The sequence below is a fragment of the Phlebotomus argentipes genome, unplaced genomic scaffold (genome assembly GCF_947086385.1).
Source record: "Phlebotomus argentipes unplaced genomic scaffold, Phlebotomus argentipes genome assembly contig_33, whole genome shotgun sequence".
Lineage (NCBI taxonomy): Eukaryota > Metazoa > Arthropoda > Insecta > Diptera > Psychodidae > Phlebotomus > Phlebotomus argentipes.
In genome coordinates this window covers 616,498-638,575 of record NW_026776167.1, presented here as the reverse complement: position 1 = coordinate 638,575, position 22,078 = coordinate 616,498, and the positions used below count along the sequence as shown (strand labels likewise).

At 38.2% G+C, this 22,078-nt stretch overlaps 2 protein-coding genes across 2 annotated transcripts in view; one reads left to right on the top strand and one right to left on the bottom strand.

The window, feature by feature from the left end:
* The window catches only part of LOC132256898 (leucine-rich repeat-containing protein 24-like), a 59,779-nt gene extending 58,468 nt beyond the window's left edge, over positions 1-1,311 (bottom strand). Inside the window, exon 1 of the mRNA XM_059753493.1 lies at positions 664-1,311. The gene's annotated coding sequence lies outside the window, so the exon portion shown is untranslated. The remainder of the gene's footprint in view (positions 1-663) is intronic.
* A 13,039-nt stretch (positions 1,312-14,350) lies between these two features.
* LOC132256932 (probable cytochrome P450 305a1) lies at positions 14,351-16,848 on the top strand. The gene is made up of 3 exons (XM_059753541.1): positions 14,351-14,441; positions 14,500-15,859; positions 16,593-16,848. The coding sequence occupies exons 1-3, from the start codon at positions 14,351-14,353 to the stop codon at positions 16,846-16,848; spliced, it is 1,707 nt and encodes a 568-aa protein (XP_059609524.1).
* Positions 16,849-22,078: the final 5,230 nt, after the last annotated feature.

Genomic DNA, 22,078 nt, shown 5'->3' with positions numbered 1-22,078 from the left:
TCCTTCCAAGTCTCCATCCTTTGCAAAGCAAGGAAGTAGAAGAAATATAAAAAAGTGTATAGCCAAATAGGTCACCGATTTTCCTTGCTATAAGATTTTGAAATTACCAAACGTGCATTGTTATTTGTGAATTAATATAGATGTTATGAATAGACAGAGTTTGTGTTTAAAATTTTGAAACTATGAGAACTATTTACTTTGTAGGTTAATTTTCGGTCAAATTTTATAGTCTTTTACAATTAATTTTATCCTGTGTTGTGCAAAAAAGATTGAGATGGGAAAAATCAATACAGAACAAAAGCTCAACTCCGGAAAAATACTGCGAAAAACATCAAATAAAACCATATTCATCAATCACAGTTTCATTCATTTATCAATAGACGGAGCGGGAGATGGAATTTTTAAAAGCACGCCACAATTAGTTCACTTTTCCCAGAAATCCAGAGGCGTGTGTTTCACCCCCAACACGGCGGGTTGACTGAACTTGAGCGCGGAGATGAGCTTTTGATGCTGGGTACTATCATGTGTGATGAAAATGTTAATCCCTGTTCACACACGCGACATTCCTCATTTTCTCTGAGACATATAATATGTCTTTCGTTCATCTTAATCTGTGAGCCGCCAGAAAGGCGCTTTCGTCAACTCATTTATAATTCTTCTCACCTTGTCTCACAAGCCCCAAAAGCTTCCGTTGCCGACGCGGGGTGGAGATTTTCCGGGAAAATTGTTTATTAATTGAAATGTAACACCACGTATGATTTGCTAATGGCAATAAATCCACGTGTATTTAAATCCATGGCAAATGCCAATCCACTAGCCATGCTCAACCTTTCACTTGCACTACCATAAATAAATTTACAACATCACCAATGCCATTGTCTATGAGGATTGTGAAAATTCTCAGTCACTGGGATATATTCATTGGTTCAGGTTCTCTCTCATGCACACTGCGAACAGTCCCGGCCTTTTATTTACACTTACAGAGGCAGAGAAATCCTCAAATCTCGCCAAACATTGGCAAATTGTTTGTGAAGTAATGAATTTAATCTGTGTCCCACAGTTTCCGGTCCATCGGTCACATGTACAGCACGCCCCCCTTTTCACAGTGTCGCCACACAGATCTCAGATTTCGCCCCACATTCACTCAGATTTATCCACTTCCTCCGTCTACCACGCACTCCCGCTGGGGGCCACTTTTCTCTCACTGCGATATATATGATCTCCTGAGAGGGTCGCCCGAGCATCCGGTCGCTGCCACGATTGCCAGAGAACTGGATGGGCAAAAAATATCGACACCCGGTGCCGTGGATGTGCCACAGATGAACTGGATGGTCGGAGCTCGGCAATCTCCCGAAAACACACATAGTTGATATTGCAGTCATTTACCTCGCTCAAACTCGGGCATATTCGTGCCTGGAAAACAGCCACTTTGCACCCATACTCAGGCACACTCACAAGGGGGAATTTCCCTGGTGATTTTCATTCAAAGGAAATTTCCCCTCCTATGTATTTCTCCATTCCACTAAACCGCTAACATAAAACTCCCGCCAATTCCCCTTTTTAGAGAATAGGCAAAAATGTGCAAGAAAACCAACACCACTCGCGTCAATTTCACCCCCATTTGATTATGATTGAATGGAATTTCATGCATGTTCCAATGCATAAGTCAATCCATGGACCACCCAAGAGCAGGCGTTCTTGCTCAGCGAGACCCTCAAGTGATTTATGCAATAATCGATTGAATAAATTGGAAAGTTTCCAGCAAAAGCTTACCCACCCGCAATCCAGGTGAATCACATATACGAAATGCCTCGAAAAAAATACTATTTTGTTTGATCTACCTTGTTTTCTCGTCCCTTTTCCTTCCATTTCTTTTCTCACGATAACATGTGACACAGCGTCGTGGAGAGTGGGGGTGTAACTATATAGTGCTTAAGGAGCAAACATCAAATAAACTTTGTTTAAACTGTAAAGCTCTACGTCCTTCAATTTGGGTAGGTGGGTGGAAAAAGTGAACTTCCTGTTGAAAGTTTTCCGGGAGAGCATGCTCAAGATTAAGGGGATCAGGTTAGAGAGCCAACAAATGCAGATTGATCCAAGACTTCAAATAAAATATGTACATGTGTATGCATAATACAATATTAGTGAAAAATTTCAGGTAATTATACCTTTAACTTAAAAAAGTATGGAAAGAATTCAAAAATTGAAACTCAAATTCAAAAGAAAAGAGCAGTAAACTATGAAAGCCATTTCCATCAACTATATATGGTTCAATCCTTCAAAATAACCTCGCCTTTTTTTTAAATTTGAGACAACATTTATTCGAAATTCAACAGGGGGTGTTAAAGCCGTTTATATCCTCTCATGGTTAATCTGAACATTGCAAGAGTTCTATCCTTTCCGAAAAGCTTCAGCATTGAATTGGCAGTGGAATTTTTCTTCCTTCCGATGGAATGAATTACGCTTCTGCGGTAACGCCATCGTGTGAGCTTTTGGGTATGGGAATTTAATTGGAAAGTGAGTTCTCACACAATAATCCATTGACAAACATCCCTCGACAATTGAAATTCCGCTCCGCCTCTCTGAAGGATTATTCTGCAGTTGTATACAAAATTGCCGAACCGCAAACAATTCCACCTTATCGTTTGGCAGTTTTATTTTTATGGGTTTGCTTTTATTGAACTGTAAATCGAATATTAGGTTTATTTTGTATCTACAAATGTGTGCGTGTTGCTGTGCATCACAACGTGGCAATGAATGGAGACGAGAAGCAGGCAATATTTTGGTATGTATGATATTGCGGAGTTTCGGTGAGTTGCGCCGTTTCAAATGCATCGTAATGGTTATTTTATGATTGAAATTTCACAATGTCACAAACCACAGAAATTGATCTCTGATCATCTCTTAGCTTTCACCCCAAAAGCTCTTTTCGGAATGGATTGAGGGCGTTCTGGGGTGGGTTAAAATGATTTCCATATCGGAGAACGCATTTGTGTTTGTGTGGAAAACAGAATTTTTCTTCTGGAAAAATACAACAATAAAATTCTTGTTTTTGTGCGCCGCGATGGCTTTTTCCGTCTGCTTTCAATTTCACATGCGAAATGAGACATATAACCCATGGCAAAGTACTAGCAATATTTATAAAAATATTTTTATGGTATCTAATGAAGGAACTCCTGCCGCTCTTCGGCGCACCGAGGAAGATACTAAAATATTTGAGAAGTGGGCAATTTTGTGAGAAATTACCTTTTTTCCTCTCGGTGACAAAACAGTATTTTGCCCGTTTTAAGAAATGTCACCGTGTATTCTGCCCCGTTTGTGTATTAGAAAATATCATATGTTTCATAGCAGAGAGAAATTCAACGAAATAATTTATACTGCAGACTTTGTACTGGAGAAGTTTTCAATTATGCACAGTTGAATTCTCGCGTTGCGATAGGAAATACTTTAATTCCCAGCGTGCATGAAGGGAAAGCGCTTCAGTTGCACTCTGTGTGGTATTTTGTGGTGAAATTTGATGGGTGAATGGCGGGTAAGTGATAGCATCGATATAGGTCAAATTTCATGGTTGTGTAATTATAAGAAAGGCATGTAATTCACCATAGAATATCAGTCGGATAATGCCTGTGAATGAAAATTTAATTAAATTGCGTCGAGATAGCACAAGTCTCGAGTCAAAAACGCTCAACAATGGTAATGATGAGAGTCCAGAAGAAGTGGTAGAAGAGCGGGCTTTGAAATTTTGCCAATTCCTGGATTTAATGTCAAAAAATCAAAGACTCCGGCTGAGGTTCCTTTTAATCTTCTTTCATCGCAGTCGCTCCAATTCAATCGTCCTTTGTCCCCTCTTGTGTGCGACTGAAGAATTCCTTCTCCATTTTTTAGTATGACTGCTGGGTGGGAATGGAGGAACTCCACTTGTATATTGTGTATAAAATCCTATGAGTGAGTGAATCAACCAACAAAGTCCTTGTTTGTCGAACAATATTCCCAGAAAATTGATCTCGCTCTCACTCTCTCTCTCTCTCTCTTAACGTTACTCGTGGACTTTTTTCACCACCGTGGCCTTTAAAGTATTTGTGCTGAGTTAAGGAGTCACCGAACATTGGGCACGAATTGAAATTGGGAAGTCTCCGGTTTCTATACCCTCGCCATAACCGACACATCTAACGATTCCAACCGTGGAACTTTTCACAATTCAACTATGTAATTTGATGTGACTTGATTATATTTCACAATTCAATTGGAAAGTCAAATAATTTGGTGCACTTTTTAGCTATTGGCTGGCTTATTGATTTCAACAAGGAGCAACGTGAGCTAGGAATTGAATTACATAATCAAGGACGATAAAGTTCAGTTGAAACTCACATTCTTCAATTAGTTCGCCAATTGGAGAACAAGTTTAATTCACAATAAGAAACTTCGTAAAACGAAAGTTTTGCATAATTCTAACAAAAAATTATTGCGTACACCTTAAAAACATTCATCATTCAGTACCTTTGAGATTTTTAATAATTAGAGTCGAGTATTACATTCAAAATGTCTGATTATCTTAAATCTGTAACTTGAGTTCTCATTGATATTATAATTATCCAAATCAATGCTTGAATTATTTGTTTTCAGAGATTCACATCTTGCAATTTCAAATATATGAGTTTATCTTCAATTTATGCATTTGATCCTGATAAGTCAACAGTATTTACACATGAATATTCATTGGTAAACAATGGTTTTGAATTAAGCAAATTATTTATATTTGTCTTTCTCTCTGTCACTGTAAATCCTTGTCACATCTTATTGTCGTATCACAATATTTCTATAGTGTCGGCTTACAGCCTGACAAAGTAAATTATTTGAAGTTTGGTCACGGAATTATAAAGCAAATTTTGTGTGTAAAATTCCAACTGAACGCGTGAATTTCATTTGATATAATTCACTATTATTATTGAAATTATACTGTTCTTTTACCAAGTGATTTTCACACTTTCGTCGCGTAAATTTAATCTCTTTTAATAATTTCACTCTTATTTGAAAGCTGACTTAATTAAATTGTGTCACTCTCACGCAGAAATTCATTTCGATTTTCCATATACACATAGAATCGCCCTCTGGCGATAAATAGTGATCCTGCTCTAGCAATTTCCTGGGGCCAGAAATCGTTTTGATGAGGCTTTAGGCGAATTGAAGGGTATTGGCAGGAAAATGAGTGACACAGTGAATGGAGCATACCTGAAGGCAATCGATTTCCTCTCCAAATGATGATCATCTTGGGAGAAATTTCCAACTCTCGTCACTCAAGTGAAATAATAACGTACAATTTCTCTGAATAAACTGAACACAATACACGAGTGGAAGTGATTTTCCGCCACTTGGATGGCAGCCCATATCGAGGCTAGGAATGGGCGTAAATGGCGGGAAAAGCGAGAGACAAGGAAAATTTTACTCTTTTTCATGGAGTGTTCTGGCCTTTCTCAGTGCATCCTCATCCTGCAATATTCCCACTCTCCCTTCGCATTTTTTCCTATTTCTTCCTCATCTTCCGTTCTTCCTCCATCTTCGCTCTCATGGAAAACCTATATTGTTTGCCTCTCTGAATGTTTATACAAAGTCAAGAGAGTATAGTGAGGTGGATTGAAAGAAAGTTCACAAGTTACAGGAAAGGGCGCACGAGGAAATACGAAAACAGTTGCCATTTCAGTGATCTTCAACTATGACTCAAGATGAGGTTGCCACAAAATAAAATTCTCTTGTCTCCCCCATTTTGCCCCAATTTCAATTCACTCACCCACATAATGAAAAAGCTTTCTCGCCCTCAATTGTGGGTGGGTGAAAGCGCACAAATGATTATTTTTCCTTTACACCCCATTGACAGATTATTTAGAATAGATCCGTGAGAGTGGAGAAAAATGGATGAGCGAATTGAGAATTGAATAAGATGAAGTGTGAAATTTAATTGGATGTTCACTTTTCAATTTAAATTTCCATCATCATTGATCTTTGTCGATTTCACACGAGATTGTGAAAATGAAAATAATAGGAGCTTTTCGCGCTGTTTGTTAGGAAAATTAAGAAAATTATGATATGCTATAATCGAGTAAACAAAGTGAACAAAGTGACTTCAATGGGAAATCTTATTTTTGTGTCTCAAAAATAACGCGCATGCAAAAATGCAGTGTACAAATTTGAATAGCAATTTTATTCTTGATGTCCTTGCAGATATCTCTCTTAATCATTTCTATGAATTTTCACCTTAACGTATTTTCCGGAAGAAATTAAGCTGCTTAACTCGATTTTGTGAGCTGAGAAAAAGTCTCGAATTTACTTGTCCACCTTGAGCGAGAGTTTGCTGGCTCACAGGGATTTTATCAGTTGATTTCCTACGCTCACATTGGCCTAATGAAACTGTGGTTTGGCGAAAAAGGAAGGGAGAGTATAAAAATTTGCCAATTTCTCTTATTGCGATGCTTGGATTAATTCATGAGTGCGGATGGCGAATGGGAGAAAAAGTTAAGAGTAGCGCTCGTCGGAAGATGAAAGTGTGCAGAAAAATTTTTGTTGTTTGCGCAAGCACTAAAAATAATGAAAAACAATGTCAGCATTTTCCCGCTTTTTTATCTGCTCTCCATCGTCCTCCTCGCGAAAAATGCCATGTGAGTTTATTCTGCTAAATGATTAGCGCTCGTGGTGTGAATTGCTATCATTTTTTCGCGATCTCCCACCAAGCTTGCTTCCCTTCTACCTTTTTTCCGACCTTCATCTACTAAACATTTTATTGTGGCATTTTGTATTATGTGATGACGAGGATAGCGAAAGAGGGTCTCGTGTGACAGCATTTCGCGACCACTTTTTACGCGACTTTGCTGACAGCGAAATTGGGTGACGGTCCTGGAGAGAAATTCTCTGAGGAATTCCCGTGCATCTCTGAGAGAGTATGAAAAATTTCACGTGGCGGTGTTAATTAATTCTCACCGAGGTCCATCTCAGCGGTGGCATCAGTTTCTGAGCCGCAGTGTTTTGGCAGTTCTCACTTGTCTAACATTGCGTGTCCCGGGAAATCAATCCGGCATACAAAACATCCCGTGGGGAAATTTAGAGCGACACGAAAGCCAGGGGAGAATGACGATAAGGAAAGTCAACAAATTGTGACTTTCTTTATCGCGATTTTCCCCCTTTTAATCACTATACAGTTGCATTTGATACGAAAACTTTCTATCGTGACTCAACGAATTCCCTAAGATTATTTCCCGAATGACTTGTTGTGTTTCACCTTAATAAATGGGTTAACGTGCAAGTGGAATTTCTTTGGTATGAATGAAACTCATACAATTCATACTAAAGGAAATTTTTCAGTTGGTGACTCATGTGTTGAAAAGCTTTTATCAGCGAATTAAGCTCATTTTTTGGCGTTTAATTACGTTTACCCGATTCAGTGCAGAAGTAATAAACTGAAGTCACAGCGTTCTTTTATTGGGATAAAGCTGAGAAACAACTGTATATTAGGCAGTTATGCTATTAATTAACAATATTTCTCATCATAGTATAAATGCCATACAAAAGTTATAATTTAGGTGAGCGACATATACGAAAAAACAAGCCTTTCCATACTGAAAGTGTCAGGAAGCATAAGAATGTTTGCAGAATTATCTCCAGTTCCAGTTTATACATGACTTTATCTTACGGTTCATCTTGATTGTAAGAAATTGTCTTGATTTGTGTATTGGTCTGCTCTCATAAATCACACCGTCTAGTCTCATGTTCTGACAATTATACCGCCCATGAAATTCTCTTCAATCTCCAAGTAAAAGTCTCGCAAGTGGGCAATGGTGAAAAGAAGTTATCATTCATCCTTCCTCCTGACTTGGGCCACACAAATAAATAAATAATTATTCAATTCACACTTCATGGCATGATTCCATAGACAAAGAATGAGCATGAAAGATAAATAAAGCAAATGATTCCATACACATTGCGGTGTGTATTTTCCTACCATTTTTCACCATTCTTTGCCGACCCCGGAAGATGTGAAGACACGACAAAGCGTGGAAAACTGTACAAATGAAACTTTTCTTTGGGACTTCTTGATTAATAAAATCCAGTGAAATTTTGTATGTATACAAAATGAATAATAAAAGCCAAGGAGAAACTTTTGTTTGTCTGATGATAATTTAATTTTAAATTATGCAATTATTCACATTCTTTTATTTTGGTAGAAAACTTCTCGTGAATGCATTCGTGTTTTTCCCTTTAATTAAGAAGTTGCAAACATCATTGTTTAGCGGTATAAATTCGCAAAGATGCGACGCAATAATTCAATACATACATACATACTTGACCTATATGTTTTCATCACAGATAGTAAATTCATTATTTTCAATAAATTGCTCCCTGAGCTCCGGCAATAATTTACAAAATGGTTAATTATTCATTCCTGTGTGTGAGCAAAGTTGGACTGTGGCATTCGCCACCCAACGAGGCGCAATGAAAAGGAAATTTTCCGAGGGATTCTGCCTTCATTCCACCCCCGAACGTGGGAGACTTTTCCAAAGACTCGCTCTCTCCGAGAGAAATCCCCATCTACAGCATCCGAGCCAATACATCGTGCGTTCAATTGCTCCATTCCACACATGCATTTCGAAATGTAATTAATTACACGTCGAACATTACATACCGAAACTAATTGATTTACGGTCATGTTTTCATTTTGTCCATGAAGAGCGCTTTTGAGACGCAATCGTTGAGAAAACGTTTTTCCAAACCACCCACTCTTATCAATTAACCTCGACCCCGAAGAAGAGGTCAATCATTGAGACATGGTATCGGTGGAGTGCAACCAACAATGTTGCCAAACAAGTGGGAAGAATTTTGTTGGCCAGAAGAAATCGAAGCTTTGCAAGGATGTCGATTGAAAGTTTCCATTGAAGCAAAGGAAGGAAACAATTGCACGTTCGTGCTGTACAAGTCAGGAAGAGCAACATGTTTTGGGTTTTTCAGTGTATTTTTTACAAGCATTTTTGTATGTTTTTTTTTAACGCTCGAAAACTATATTAAAGCTCTATAATACAATGAGTAAACTGAATTGGAAGCGTTCTGCATTTTCTTGCAGAAAATTTCCGCAAATTTTACATAAGAATTTCTCTCTTGCATCCTTTATTTTTATTGAAGTCATTATAATGTGAGAAGTTTTACTGAGTGAAAAAACGAACTCAATTGACATTTTAATATTTCATATGACAAGTGGAAAAATATTGATTTTGATGCGCCAAATTGAACGTGGTAAACGAACGCCCAGGCGCTAGCTTATGGATGAACTGGGCGACGCCACCAACTCGAAACGTGGAAGACTCGATTTGTTGCTAAGCTTAATTAATTTATTTTTTGTTGAAATATACTTTTACCACCATAAATGTTGTTGTATAGTAAAATATTATATTTGAGAGTCTCAAGCCCTGAAACTTCACTTTATAATAATTTTTTTTGTTTATTTAATGGTTTCATGCACATTTTATTTAATTTAAACCAAAAGAGTCTTAGAAACCCCCATGATGTCGTTTTTTTTCGTTTAGACAGACCGACCGACCGACCGACCGACGGACGAAACCCCAAAAAGATGACTCCCTCTTTTTCATCTGATATCATTTTAACCGATTTTGCGACATTTGATTTTTTGCGCGATTACAGATAGAGCCGGGCTTCGTTCAGTTCAAATAATGTTGAACTATGTCGGGATGTTGAATTCTGTTTTGAAGAATTCTCTGTGTACAATGTGTTTACCGTGTAAACATATTTATGCGTAGATATACAGCTCAAAGTATTTCATTAATTTTTAAATATATGTACAGTATGATATATATATATATATATATATATATATATATATATATATATATTGATTGATATATGATACAAGGCCTCATGGTTGACAGGCCTTCGGATGCGATAAAATTGTCCGGCAAATATAATTTCAAGAGGCAGCCTTTCTGATAAATCACAGATATTGTCAGGAAAATAAAAAATCTGCTCTGCGACGAAGCAGACAAATGAATTTGCGAAAGTTAGCAATTTGTGGAGCAGCCGCACTAGAAGGACGAATGAGTTGTTGGTGGTTTTGCAACTTGAAGCGCATACTTTTGAGTCATCAAATGCAATTTAGTGTATGATTTCACCGATCTGTGACAAATTCCCTCTATTACTCATTCGCACTGCTCTCATAGGAGGACCTCGATAGTTGTTTGGAATCTGAAAGCATGGAAAGAGTGACAAATACGCTCCTTGGAAGATTAGTATCAAGGTTAATCGATTAACTCACTAAAGAGAAACTCTTCGAATTCCCTCTTTTGCTATACTTTAAAGTGAATTCTTTACTGCTCTATTACTGCTCAAAGAATAATATTTACATTGAAATGTTTTTATATACCCAAGCAAACTACGCGTTTTATCTAAAAAGTATGAATATCGGAATCAATAAAGATTTTAATTCTATGTACAATTTTAATTAATGAAGTAATTTATACGTATTACTCGTAAAGGAATAAATTTAAACAAGAAAATATCTTTGTGTTCAAACAATCCTAATTCTGTGACCAGAAAAACAAGAACTCAACGAAGTCAGACGCCTTTCTTCTTTCTTCTTCCTGTGTTGAGTAAAATTCAGTCTAGTGATTGTGATACAAAATGAAAATTTCCCAATTGTTGGCGTTCTTTTGGGTACTCTAAATAATTTTCATCTTCTCTCGCAGTCACTTCTTTGATGTTTTCCTCTCTCCCCACACATCGTGTATGTTGCGGTATCTTTCATTACCCACTCTGCCTCTCTTCCAGGCCCGGAGAAAGATGAATGTCTGAATCAAAGTGTACAACATCCACCTATAACCACAGAGATGCCTCCCATTACGCCGGTATTCGGGGGATTTGGCGTGGACCAAGATGGGAAGGAAGTCAAGGAGGAAATCTACTTTTCCTCGGGAATATTCAAACATCGCATACACACTAAGGTTGCTACATTGTAAAATTCATGTATACTGTATTAAATATTTAAGTTCTTTTGCAATTCCCTCACAACCACTCTGACTTCCTCTCCTTTTTTCCGGCTCCCGGGGTTTTTCTCTCCGCACACCGTGAGAATCTCTCAGCCCATGTCTCTCGACATTTTCCAGATTTTTGACATTTCACCAGTGGGAAATTTGAGACTTTGCGGGGGACGAACGCCGAATGGGTGGCACAAATGTATCCGCGGGAACTCTCAAATGCTTACACCGAAATCCCTTTGATAGATTTTGCTTACTTTCCCATGGTTTCAACACCATCATTCCTTTAATTTCCGCCTCTCGTGTTTCTTCCATGATTTTCCGTCTCACCAGGAAGTCAAATCTCAGAGATGTCATCAAAGTGATGGTGAAGACTTCTTTGTATACACTTCAATTCAGCATTTTTTTCTCTGCAGATTTTCCATTCAATCTTGGCTAAGGTCTGCTCAGCAATTTCTTTGTGTTGTGTTTTTTTTTTATATGAAATACGCATTCCGGGAGATTTTCCGCAACAAAAACTCAAATGATGGCGGAAATCAATAATAATTCTCAAGAGCGTCCAATTAGGGCTTGAGGATTAGAGATTATGTCCTGTTCAAGATTCGAGCAATAGAAAATTGTGCAAGTGGATAGCGAAATAATTAACATGGTGGAAAATTTTCCCAGCAAAACCAGATGTTGAAAATAGATAACTTTCCTTAATATTTAATAATGGCAGAATCCGAAAATCAATAATCTACTGAAATGTGTGGTCTTTTGCATCGTTTCACCCACAAAATTATCCCCTTAAATCTACCTCTTTTCCAGATCTCAAGCTTTTCAAAAATCCCTTTACTGGCTCGTGAACGACGCGCTGAGAAAATATTGAAAGTGATATTTTATTATTGCGTTTGGCGCGTGAGAGACTTTTTTGCTCGACTTCTCTCACCTCCATTGGCTTTGTTAGAAAATCCGTAAGACCCAAAGTGCGTGTATCTTTTCACCCACGCTCACCAGACGTTTTCTCGTCGCAAAACAAGACGTGAAAATTCACACGAAGTGATGAGCCAGGTGAAAAATCACAGAAGACATGAAAGAGGTGTGATACGTCGAGCATTTCGGCTCATAACGTCGCCCCCCTTTCGTCAGCGTGAGGAGGAAAAAAAGGAAGAAAGGAGTCGACATATCAAGGCACGATGATCCCCACTTTGATGGATTGTATTACCTTTGAACTGAATATCCAGAATTTTGGGTGTTTGTCCTCCACAAGTACAGTGGAATACCATTAGCAGCACATAAATCAGCTGATGGTTTGGAGCTTTAAAAGGTATCAACAAGTAACGGATGTTTTCCCGTGTGATAGATACACATACATTACTTTCCCATTCCACGCAGGACGGTAATGGCTTTGAGATCAGGCAGAAGGCATGCGAAGAGAAAGTCGGAAAAACACCATTTGGGGATCTTTTTGAAAGCGTAAAGCTGATTTACCATAGATTTAACGTCATATTTCCAGGATTGAGGAAAGAGGATCTTTTTGTGACCTACAAATCTCTGAAAGCTTCCAAGCAAACCCGCGCGAGGACCCTCAAAAAGAAAAAAAACATCGTATTCTAAGTTAATTTTGGACCACATGAAAAAGGGGCATTGCTAATTTTTATTGATAAGCTTTAATGGGTAACTGATAAAAAAAATTGGATTCAATAAGTGGATTTTTAAATTTTTAGACCATTTTTCTTATCTGTTGTGTTATGATTTTATTTTTATCATTATTCACAATTTGAACCCCAAAAAAAATAATCTACTTAACTTAAAATTGAAAATTAAATAGATATAATTTCATTAGTCAAAATATTTTACGAGAAATGCTGTAAACTTTTGTTTATGACGTCAAAATGCTGTCGTCACTCTAATGATAGACACGGTCCTTGTCTTACGTGACGACAGCAGAATTTAAGTTTCCTACCCCAACCGAGAAAGCCATTTCTCTTCACCTCTTCTTGTTGCTATTTTCACCCCGAGCATAAAAAAAAACACATCACCAAAACGAGACGTCCCTGCCATCAGGAATGATGTTGAGACACTTCTGCGGCAACCATCAGCATCCATCTAAATCTTCCGCCCAAAGAGGTGACAAGAGCGGAAAAAACATAAGAAATATTTACTTCCCGAGTCGACATTGAAATTGAATTTCGATTGTACATCATTTTAGACGGGCGGTGCGCGAGAGGGAAAAGTCTCGAGGGTGGCAAAAGCATCCAACTTTATCAATCAACCCGCCAGCACTAACGATCCCCGCGCCACAACTGAGGAACAGCGACAAGGGTGAAAGTGGTTCCGGATTTGAGGGTGTGATTAATGAACATTTGGCGCGCAAAACACACAATTTCGGCAGAAATGAGCAACAAGAAACATTCTTCATCCTTCTAATGTGTGTGTCATGACAAATAGAAAGACACATTTTCACACACACGCGCGCATTTCATCGAATATCAATTTCGAAAATAAGTAGGCGGAGGTGGAAGTGTGGAATTATTTTTACCTCCCCCGCCGCAGAAACTTCTCACGTAATTTCTCACTTTGTAGATCATAGAAGAGGTTTTCGGGATATTTTCCGCGAAAATTCCGATAGTGAAACATCATAATTGACATGAATTGGCTATTTTGGGACTTGTTATTATGCCGTACAAATAATATAGAGAGATGTTTATTTTTTACCCTCCTCCACCAGCAGATCCTAAGCTCCTAGAGCTAATTTTGGGTCGGAACAAATCTTTCATTATATATATTATATATATATAGAGAGAGAGAGAAATGATTACTTGAATAACCATAAAAGAGATTACCAAAATTTGGTATAGCACTAAAATGATATTGATTTTCTACCAGTTTCCCATTAATATCTTCTGATTTTTCTAAACCATTTCATTCATCACTGATAACACGAAATGTTAAAAGAGTGGTGGAAATGTCATCTAAAGAATTTATGTGGTCATAATTATAGAGTAAATTTTATAGTCTTTTTTTTGTGGTGTCTATTGTTGTTGTTCATTGTGCGTATTTTATGTTAATTCTTAGATGAGGTGATATAAAAAACAAAGCTCTCAGAAATAAAGATAATAGGTTTTAAGATTGTTTCTCTTCATAAGCCAGATCTGTGGTAAATGCCGAGCTAATAAGGAAAATACTGGCACGCACGTCTTTAAAACACGTGTCCATAAAGCTATATTTTTGTGCACAAACAAACAATAATGTAAATGGGCGTATAATTTAACCACATTTCAGTTTCATTCGGCAGTTGAAACTGAAGCACTGTTGAGTGTTGACGGCTTAGAAGCAATTTTATCATGAGTTTGATTTTTTTTCAATGTGTATTCATTATATTACTTGTAATTTATTATTACTGTGCACAGAAGCGACCCCGAAATTTTCCACCAGGTAAAAGTAATTGTGCGTTTTGAAAACCGAAGTTTTCTGTATTTAATATTTTCCGAAGGTCCTTCGTGGCTGCCGATTTTCGGAAACAGCATCCAGTTGAGAAGAGCTGCTCGGAAACTGAATGGAGCTCATAATGTTTACCAAAAGTGGTCTGAAGAATACAACAACTCGGAAGTTGTGGGCTTCCGCTTGGGAGGAAAATACTTTATTACTGCACTCTCGGAAAAGGCAGTAAAGGATGTGTATGCGAGACGCGTGTTTGAGGGACGCCCAAGAAACTTCTTTGTCACACTGAGATCGTTCAATACCTATGCAGGAATCACAATGGCAGACGGTGATCTTTGGCGCGAACATCGTTCTTTCACATTGAAGCGACTCAAGAGTGTTGGATTTGGCGATGGTCCCATGCAACAGAAGATCGAGATGGAGTTGCAGAGTTGCAAGAAGCTCATAAACAAAAAGATGAAGGAAGAAGGTTCAATGTGGCCAGGGGAATTTCTTGCTCTGTTTGTCATGAATGTCCTGTGGACCTTTGCAGCAGGAAGTGAATATCCTTACGAAAAATCAAAACACATATTCCAGCTTCTAAATGTGCGAATGAAAGCATTTGATTTTTCAGGAGGGATATTGTCAGACGTTCCCTGGCTTCGATTCATAGCTCCGGAATTCTCAGGATACAATTTGATGCTTCGCTTTAATGAGGAAATTCGATCCTTCCTTCAGAACATCATTGATGATCATCACAGAAATTTTAGTGAAGACAAAGCTAATGAGGATTTTATTTACGCCTTCATTTCTGAAATACAGAAAGGGAGGCCGAATTACACAGATGCATACCTTATGATCATTATGGTGGATCTCTTCTTAGGCGGAGCACACACTACTAGTATCACTCTCGATCTTGCGCTGATGACTTTGGCTCTCTACGAGGACATTCAAGAGCAAGTGTATGAAGAAGTGAAACGTGCGAAAGAAGATTTCATGAAGATCGCTGAGCACAGAAGTTTTCCATACACTGAGGCTTATCTCTTGGAGATTGCGAGATTTTACAACGTTGTGCCCCTCAGTGGTCCCAGGCGTACTCTTGACGACACAGAATTGTGTGGCTACAACATTCCGAAAAACACCACGGTTCTCATAGGAAATCAATCAGTGCATATGAATAAGGAACTTTGGGGTGATCCAGAAATATTCAGACCTTCGCGATTTCTTGATGAATCCGGTACAAAACTTTGCAACAGCGAAAAAGTTCTTCAATTCGGAGAAGGTAGAAGACTCTGTTTGGGAATATCGCTAGCTAAAGCCTTCCTCTTCACCTTTCTCACGGGCATTGTTCGGGATTATAAATTGTCTGTGGCCAAGAAAGGAAGAGTTCCTGACCAAACTTTAAGTCCAGGAATTCTTAAAACTGCCAAACCGTACGATATAACATTTACAAAACGTGTTAAATGACCTGCAAATATGTTGTACAAACTGGAGCTATTAATAAATATCTAGTTAATTTTCTGCAGACTATCTAATTAGATTACTACATATACTTGAATTCTTTCTCAGTTATGTAGTTTCTCATAATAATCGCAGACACGTAACAAAGTGCGTTAAAATGTTCTTAAAGCTGTCATCAGAATTATTTCCATAACTATACGTGCATGTGAAAGGAAAACACCTCCTCGCAGAACACCTTTAAAAGTATATAGTAAATAATTGTATATAAACACAGTGTATTCAAGCATTCTGCATGAAAAGGAGTAAACATCAACAGACCCGTTTTAATGCGATCTAATAAGAGTGTTTCACTATTAAAACGAGAAATTGCTTTTTTACTGTTGCCACTCCAGAAAGGACAAATGAAGTTAAGGTTCTTAGCATCGGCTTAAGTGATTTTTATTAGTGACCAGATCCTTTTCTCACTCTCCTATTCATAAGCAATATTCAAACGAATTAAAATTGGAATTTGTTCAAGAAAGGACGCCTAAACCCTCAAATCAGCAAAAACTTTTCCTCATTCGTAGTGAAAGTGAGTCACTTGGAGGTATTTTTCGGGTGAGAAACCCTCGAGCTGTGTGAGTGTCGGGAGAGAGAGAGAGCGGCGCACTAATGAATTCCTCATTATTATCAATTTCTCCGTGTCCTAATATTCCCATTTGGCAGGGCGTATATTAGTTCATCGCCTTATGAATATTTCCCAGGAGCATTTGTCGCACACCTCTGTCGAGGGTGGAAGTTCACCAGTGACAAAATAGTGGGTGGCTGTCGATTTTTGCCCGCCGGTGGTTGTGCTGCAGGCGGAAAATCTGATAAGACGAAAATCGAACCATCCCTAGATGAGTTTTCCCTCCTCAACTTTTCGGCAAGTTTTGCACGACGACCCGCCGTGAAGATGAAGATTGTCTGCGCGGGTGGGTGAAATTGTTGAATGTCATGGGGACAAATTGAAAAAGGAAATTAATACCTTTTCTCGTGGTTTGATGTATTCTCGATTTCGATCTCCAACCATGACGCGCCCGTGTTGAAAATTAGAGAAAATTGCCCTCTCTGTGCGCCAAGAGGGCGAAAGTGAAGGAGCGCACATCGAGGTGGAAAAATAATCGAGATGATGTGGTGCGGGAAAGAGAATTCAATTTCATTTTATCTTCATATATAGCTTCAGCAACTTTTGGAGGAAGAAAGCACACAGCCAGAGAAGCGCAGTGTGAGAATCACTTTATAGTTCAAGTAATGATGATAATATAATTTCTTTCCATACCCCCACAAAACATTCCCGGGTGCGCAATTCACCCCCAGTGATGTGACTGTTTATCATTTTTACGATCATCTCACCTTGGCCATTGTGGTGTAAAATATTCATATTGTAAGTTGGATTATATCCAGGGCCACGGCATAATTTTTCTCGGGTAAAATTGCCCCGCAGCCATATTCGGACCAATGTTGCAGATTTACCAACCGAAATTGCTATAATTATTACTAATGTTTATTTGTGTGTGTATAAATTTCACAGTATCGCGCATAAAAGCTCACCATTTTTAAGATGAAGTGGAGGCAAATCCTGACAGCTTTATGATGCATTTTACACAAGAAAAGCGAATTTACGATGAGTTGTGAGCAATTTTCCTATATACACAATCTCCCGTGAGTTCTTATATCCACCTCCAGATTCCACCCGCAAACACTGCCCATTTCAGCCCATATACTTATTGTTCCACATTCTTCCGCCAACATTTCTATGTCTCTCTTGCTCTGTTCATCTTTTCTTTCGCCGACTGTAAAATATGCCGCCATCTAAAATGTACATTTATAGATACTTTACTTCGGGCTTTACCCTTGAACGCAGTTCGCTTCCACAATATTTCATAAGCTTTACATCGTTGTGCGTATTTATGGGCGTAAAATGGGCTCCAAGAGGACTGAAAGTGAGTCAAAATAAAGGTTCGTCAGTTATTTCTTCACTCTGCCGCCAAAAATGCCTCCCAAAACCCTCAAGTGGCGAGGAAAGCTGCACGTTTTTTTCACATAACGAGTGCCCTTGATAGTGAGGTCATGAAACAGTGGATCCTCTCTCGCTCTCATAGTGTATTATTCGTCAAAAGAGAATATGAAGGTCTTACCTTCTGAGACCTAGGATTGCGTCGAGGTCGCCGGCGGCGAGAAATGCCCGAAACCTCCTCAAGTTATACACATACATTCTTCCTGAGAATCGCATATTTTGCAATATTTAAGTGAAACGCTTTGCACCCACCCAAGGCGAGGCTCTAGCGAGCGGAAGACGCCTATTATATCGACTTACGCTGTGAGTTACATGACGTCGCAAGTGTGTGTGCGGATACAGTTCAGGAGGGTGAGGATTTAATTTCACTGCCATAAAATTTAAACACTCCTACACATATTAATGGCCCCAATTTAGAAGGTATAGAATATTTGCATGAGGTGGTGAGGTGAAATATGGCAAAAGTCATCTACGTTAGTACATATTGCTCCCTGTATTCCCTCGCTACTATACTCACGTGGCCGTTTTTTTAAACTGCCAATGGTTTTTTCGCCTTCATCCCAAGGGTATGATTCCTTTTTTTCGGGGACCAAACGAAAAACATATTGAAAATTCTAAGATATTCTGAAGAATTTGGGACGATTGTTTAGATCATTTTGATCACATAAACCTCAAACACAATTTATGCGCATTCTAAAGATTTTTGACAGGTGGGCAATAGTTTTGTAAGTCTTTCATTAAGTGCAACTCTATTAAATTCTTCCATTTTATAAATTATTGCTGTCGCAGCAATCAGAAGAGGTGACTTTTGGCCATGGACATGCGGGGCACGTGGAAATACATTGGAAGTTGACTTTTCCGGAATGGTGCGTCACCCCTGGGATTTATAATTTGAGGTGTCAGGAGGAATATTTATACTTTGGGCGTAAATAGAGGCATAAGCAGAATGTGTGACATGAACATTGTCGCATTATGTCATCTGAAATCGTATTAATTTCCGGTAATCTAATGTCTCCCAGTGCAAGTGAGTATGTGTTTGTGTGAGTGTGTGTGGGTGAGTGATTCCCTGCAGACATTTAATGGAGCGTCGCATCATCTCCAGGTCGGCATGTTCTGGACAGGCGATCCTTGAGAGTCTCGCAGAGTGTGGGACTGAAGGCGCTTTCAGAGCAGCTCTAAGATGTGACCCCCCGACCGCTCGGTATTCACATAAATACCCACCTACAGCGACAATTTCATGTATGAATTTATGTAATGGTCAGTAGGTGGTGGAATAAACTTGTCACGGAAATGGGTAATTTATCAATGGATGAAACATATGTGCTTTCAGTAGGTGGGCTTTTGTGCCTTCCCCTTTTCGAGGATTGTTAATCGCTTTACATTTTGACTCCATTTCACTCTATTTTCCCCACTTGGTCATTTATTATGAATTTTCACAGTCGATACTTGATGAAATGACACATTTTCATGCAATGCAAATTTGAACAATTTGATTTGTCATCTCATATCCCAGCTTTTCACCACGGAACACAGCACAAATATGTTCTGAAAACTGCTACCACTAATACTATTGATTTTCGGCGAGAAATACATACATCAACGTAATTCGTGCATATATTTTTCTGTATAGAATATTGAACATAAAATCTAGATTTTTGTGGTGAAGAGAATCACTTGCTATGTTTCTGCCCTGGTTAATTTATTGGGATATAATGAAATTAGCATGCACAAATTTATTGTGTCACTACATATATATATATATATATATATATATATATATATATATATATATATATATATATATATATATTGCAAGGTTAATTATTTCCGCCTAATTAACAAACTAGCATTCAATCATGTGTCAGTTTAATGCCATTCATTTGCATATTAAAGGTTTCACTAAATGTATATTGTTATTTTGAGCAAGTACTTCAACACTAATTGGCTGAAAAATTTAGATTGGCTACTATTTAAAGGAAAAAATTTTCTACCCTCTTATTAGTTAATGATTTCTAAAGATCAAAACCATTAAAAGTTCAAAGAAACGTTTATTCAGTATAAATATTCAGATTGTAAATTGTAATACAGTACCTACTTGAATTAAATTGAATTAATTCACGTCTCTTTGTACATTTCACAAACCACGCGATGTTCATATGAGCTTTTCTGTGTTGAGTGATTAATTTGATTGGCTTTCTCTGACTTCTCTTTCAAAGAAACAATTTACAGACTGCGACGTGGGTGCTGCAAATTCTCAAAAGAATGAGATGGAAAAGGTCTTTTATGGCGCAGAATAAAATGGAAATTTCACTTTCCGTGGAAAGAATTTTTTTTTAATTAAAAACGTGATACATTAGAATTTTTCTCGCTCAGTTTTTAACACTAATTTTGCTTCCAGAGCAAAAAAAATCGGCTAATTCATCGTAATTCCAGCGACACCGGAACAATCGCGTTTGTGAGAAAATTTTCTGGAAGCTGACGAAAATGCGTGAAATTCTCTGCAATATTCATCACCGGAATTTTCATACCCTTTCCTATTGAGCAACAGGAGGTATTCTCAGTCTCCACAACCCCACTTTGGTTGGGTGAAGAGGAGAACTTTCAGTAAAGTCACGCTGAGTGATAATTTGAGAAAGTTAGTTGTTAAATTGGGGAAAAAATGTGAGTCACTTAGGAATGAATTTCACTGGATTCACGCATTGACTTTCACTCTGCAAAAAGCATATGCTTTTTGACATTTAGAACAGGACATTTTGTGTAAGTCCGGAAAAGTGGGTCATTGAAGGTGGGTGAAAATATCTCTGTACGCCTTATTTAATACCATTTGAGAGAAAATCTTCAGTGTGGAACTGGAGACAATGCAATTTCATCACCACTTTGTGCATGACCACATAACTGGTGAAGTCGAGAAACATTATACAAATACCCTCATTCTCTTCGCATCGTCCCAAACCCTTCGACCAGGGTATCCAGTCACTTTGTCCCCCACAAACCATCTCAACCTTCTTCTAAACCATTCAACCTCCTGCGCTACAATGTGTTAGAAATGCAAAGGACATTATGAATATCATTACCCAACAATGAAACGGTCTTCTACCCACAATTCGCAGGCTTTTCAACCGTACACATGTGAAGCAACCACTATGCATTTGCTAAAGTTGTGAATTTAACACACATACAGGCGCACGGAAAACAATGGAGAACTTTCGCAATCAACTTTAAAATGAATTGCTCTATTTGTGCACCATGGAATTTTGACTATTTTCACCCCCGAAACTGACGTCACAATTTGAAAGTGAAAAGAAAGTGTTATTCCCGCCCATTTAATACATAGCAAAGGATTGGGGAGCTCCAACTAATTGTACTGAGGGATAATTCAAACGGTCTATTTACCATGAGATTGTATCAAGGCGTGATTATCAGACGAAAACTTTTGATCACGATGAAAGGCTCTTTATGGCGAACTTTATCACTTTGAAGGGCTCAATTTCAATAAACACTCCAACGATTCTGACCCACATTGATGACAAAGGCCGCAAAATCTCAAGGGTCAATCGAGCAACTTCCTTCATTCTTCGACTTTGCGCTAAATTCACCTTGATCTCAATACCTGAGCTTCACCCGGCGTCTCCATCTACAAAGCGCCTTTGATATTGGATAGGGTTTCTATGCTCTTACCAACATGAAAGTTACAACAATTTACTGGACAATTTTCGATTTTCAGGGAAAACTGGCTCTGGTTCAGTTTGAACAACACTTGCCTCATTTGTGGGAAGCCGCACATTATATTTTCCTTCAATCTTGATAAGTTATTTTCCCAGTACCAATGATTTTCCTCCACTTTAGCAAACAGTCCATCCACTTTATCTTTGGCATCCCATGAGAGACGATATTTCTCTGTAGGGCAAATTGTTCTTGTCGTCTTTGACCTCCACTGAAACTCTACATGTACACCACCATATTTTGAGAATGTTTTTGTCAACAACAAGAATATGAGGCGAAGATTTCAATCGATATACTCTGTTTTCTCCACTCCACCGGAAAAATTAACACTGAAAGAAGCCTATAGAGTTAATTTTGTTTATTGTCAAATACGGTTTTTTATAGTCTTTGTTTTAGAATTTACTTTATGCTTTACAGTTGTCCTAAAAAT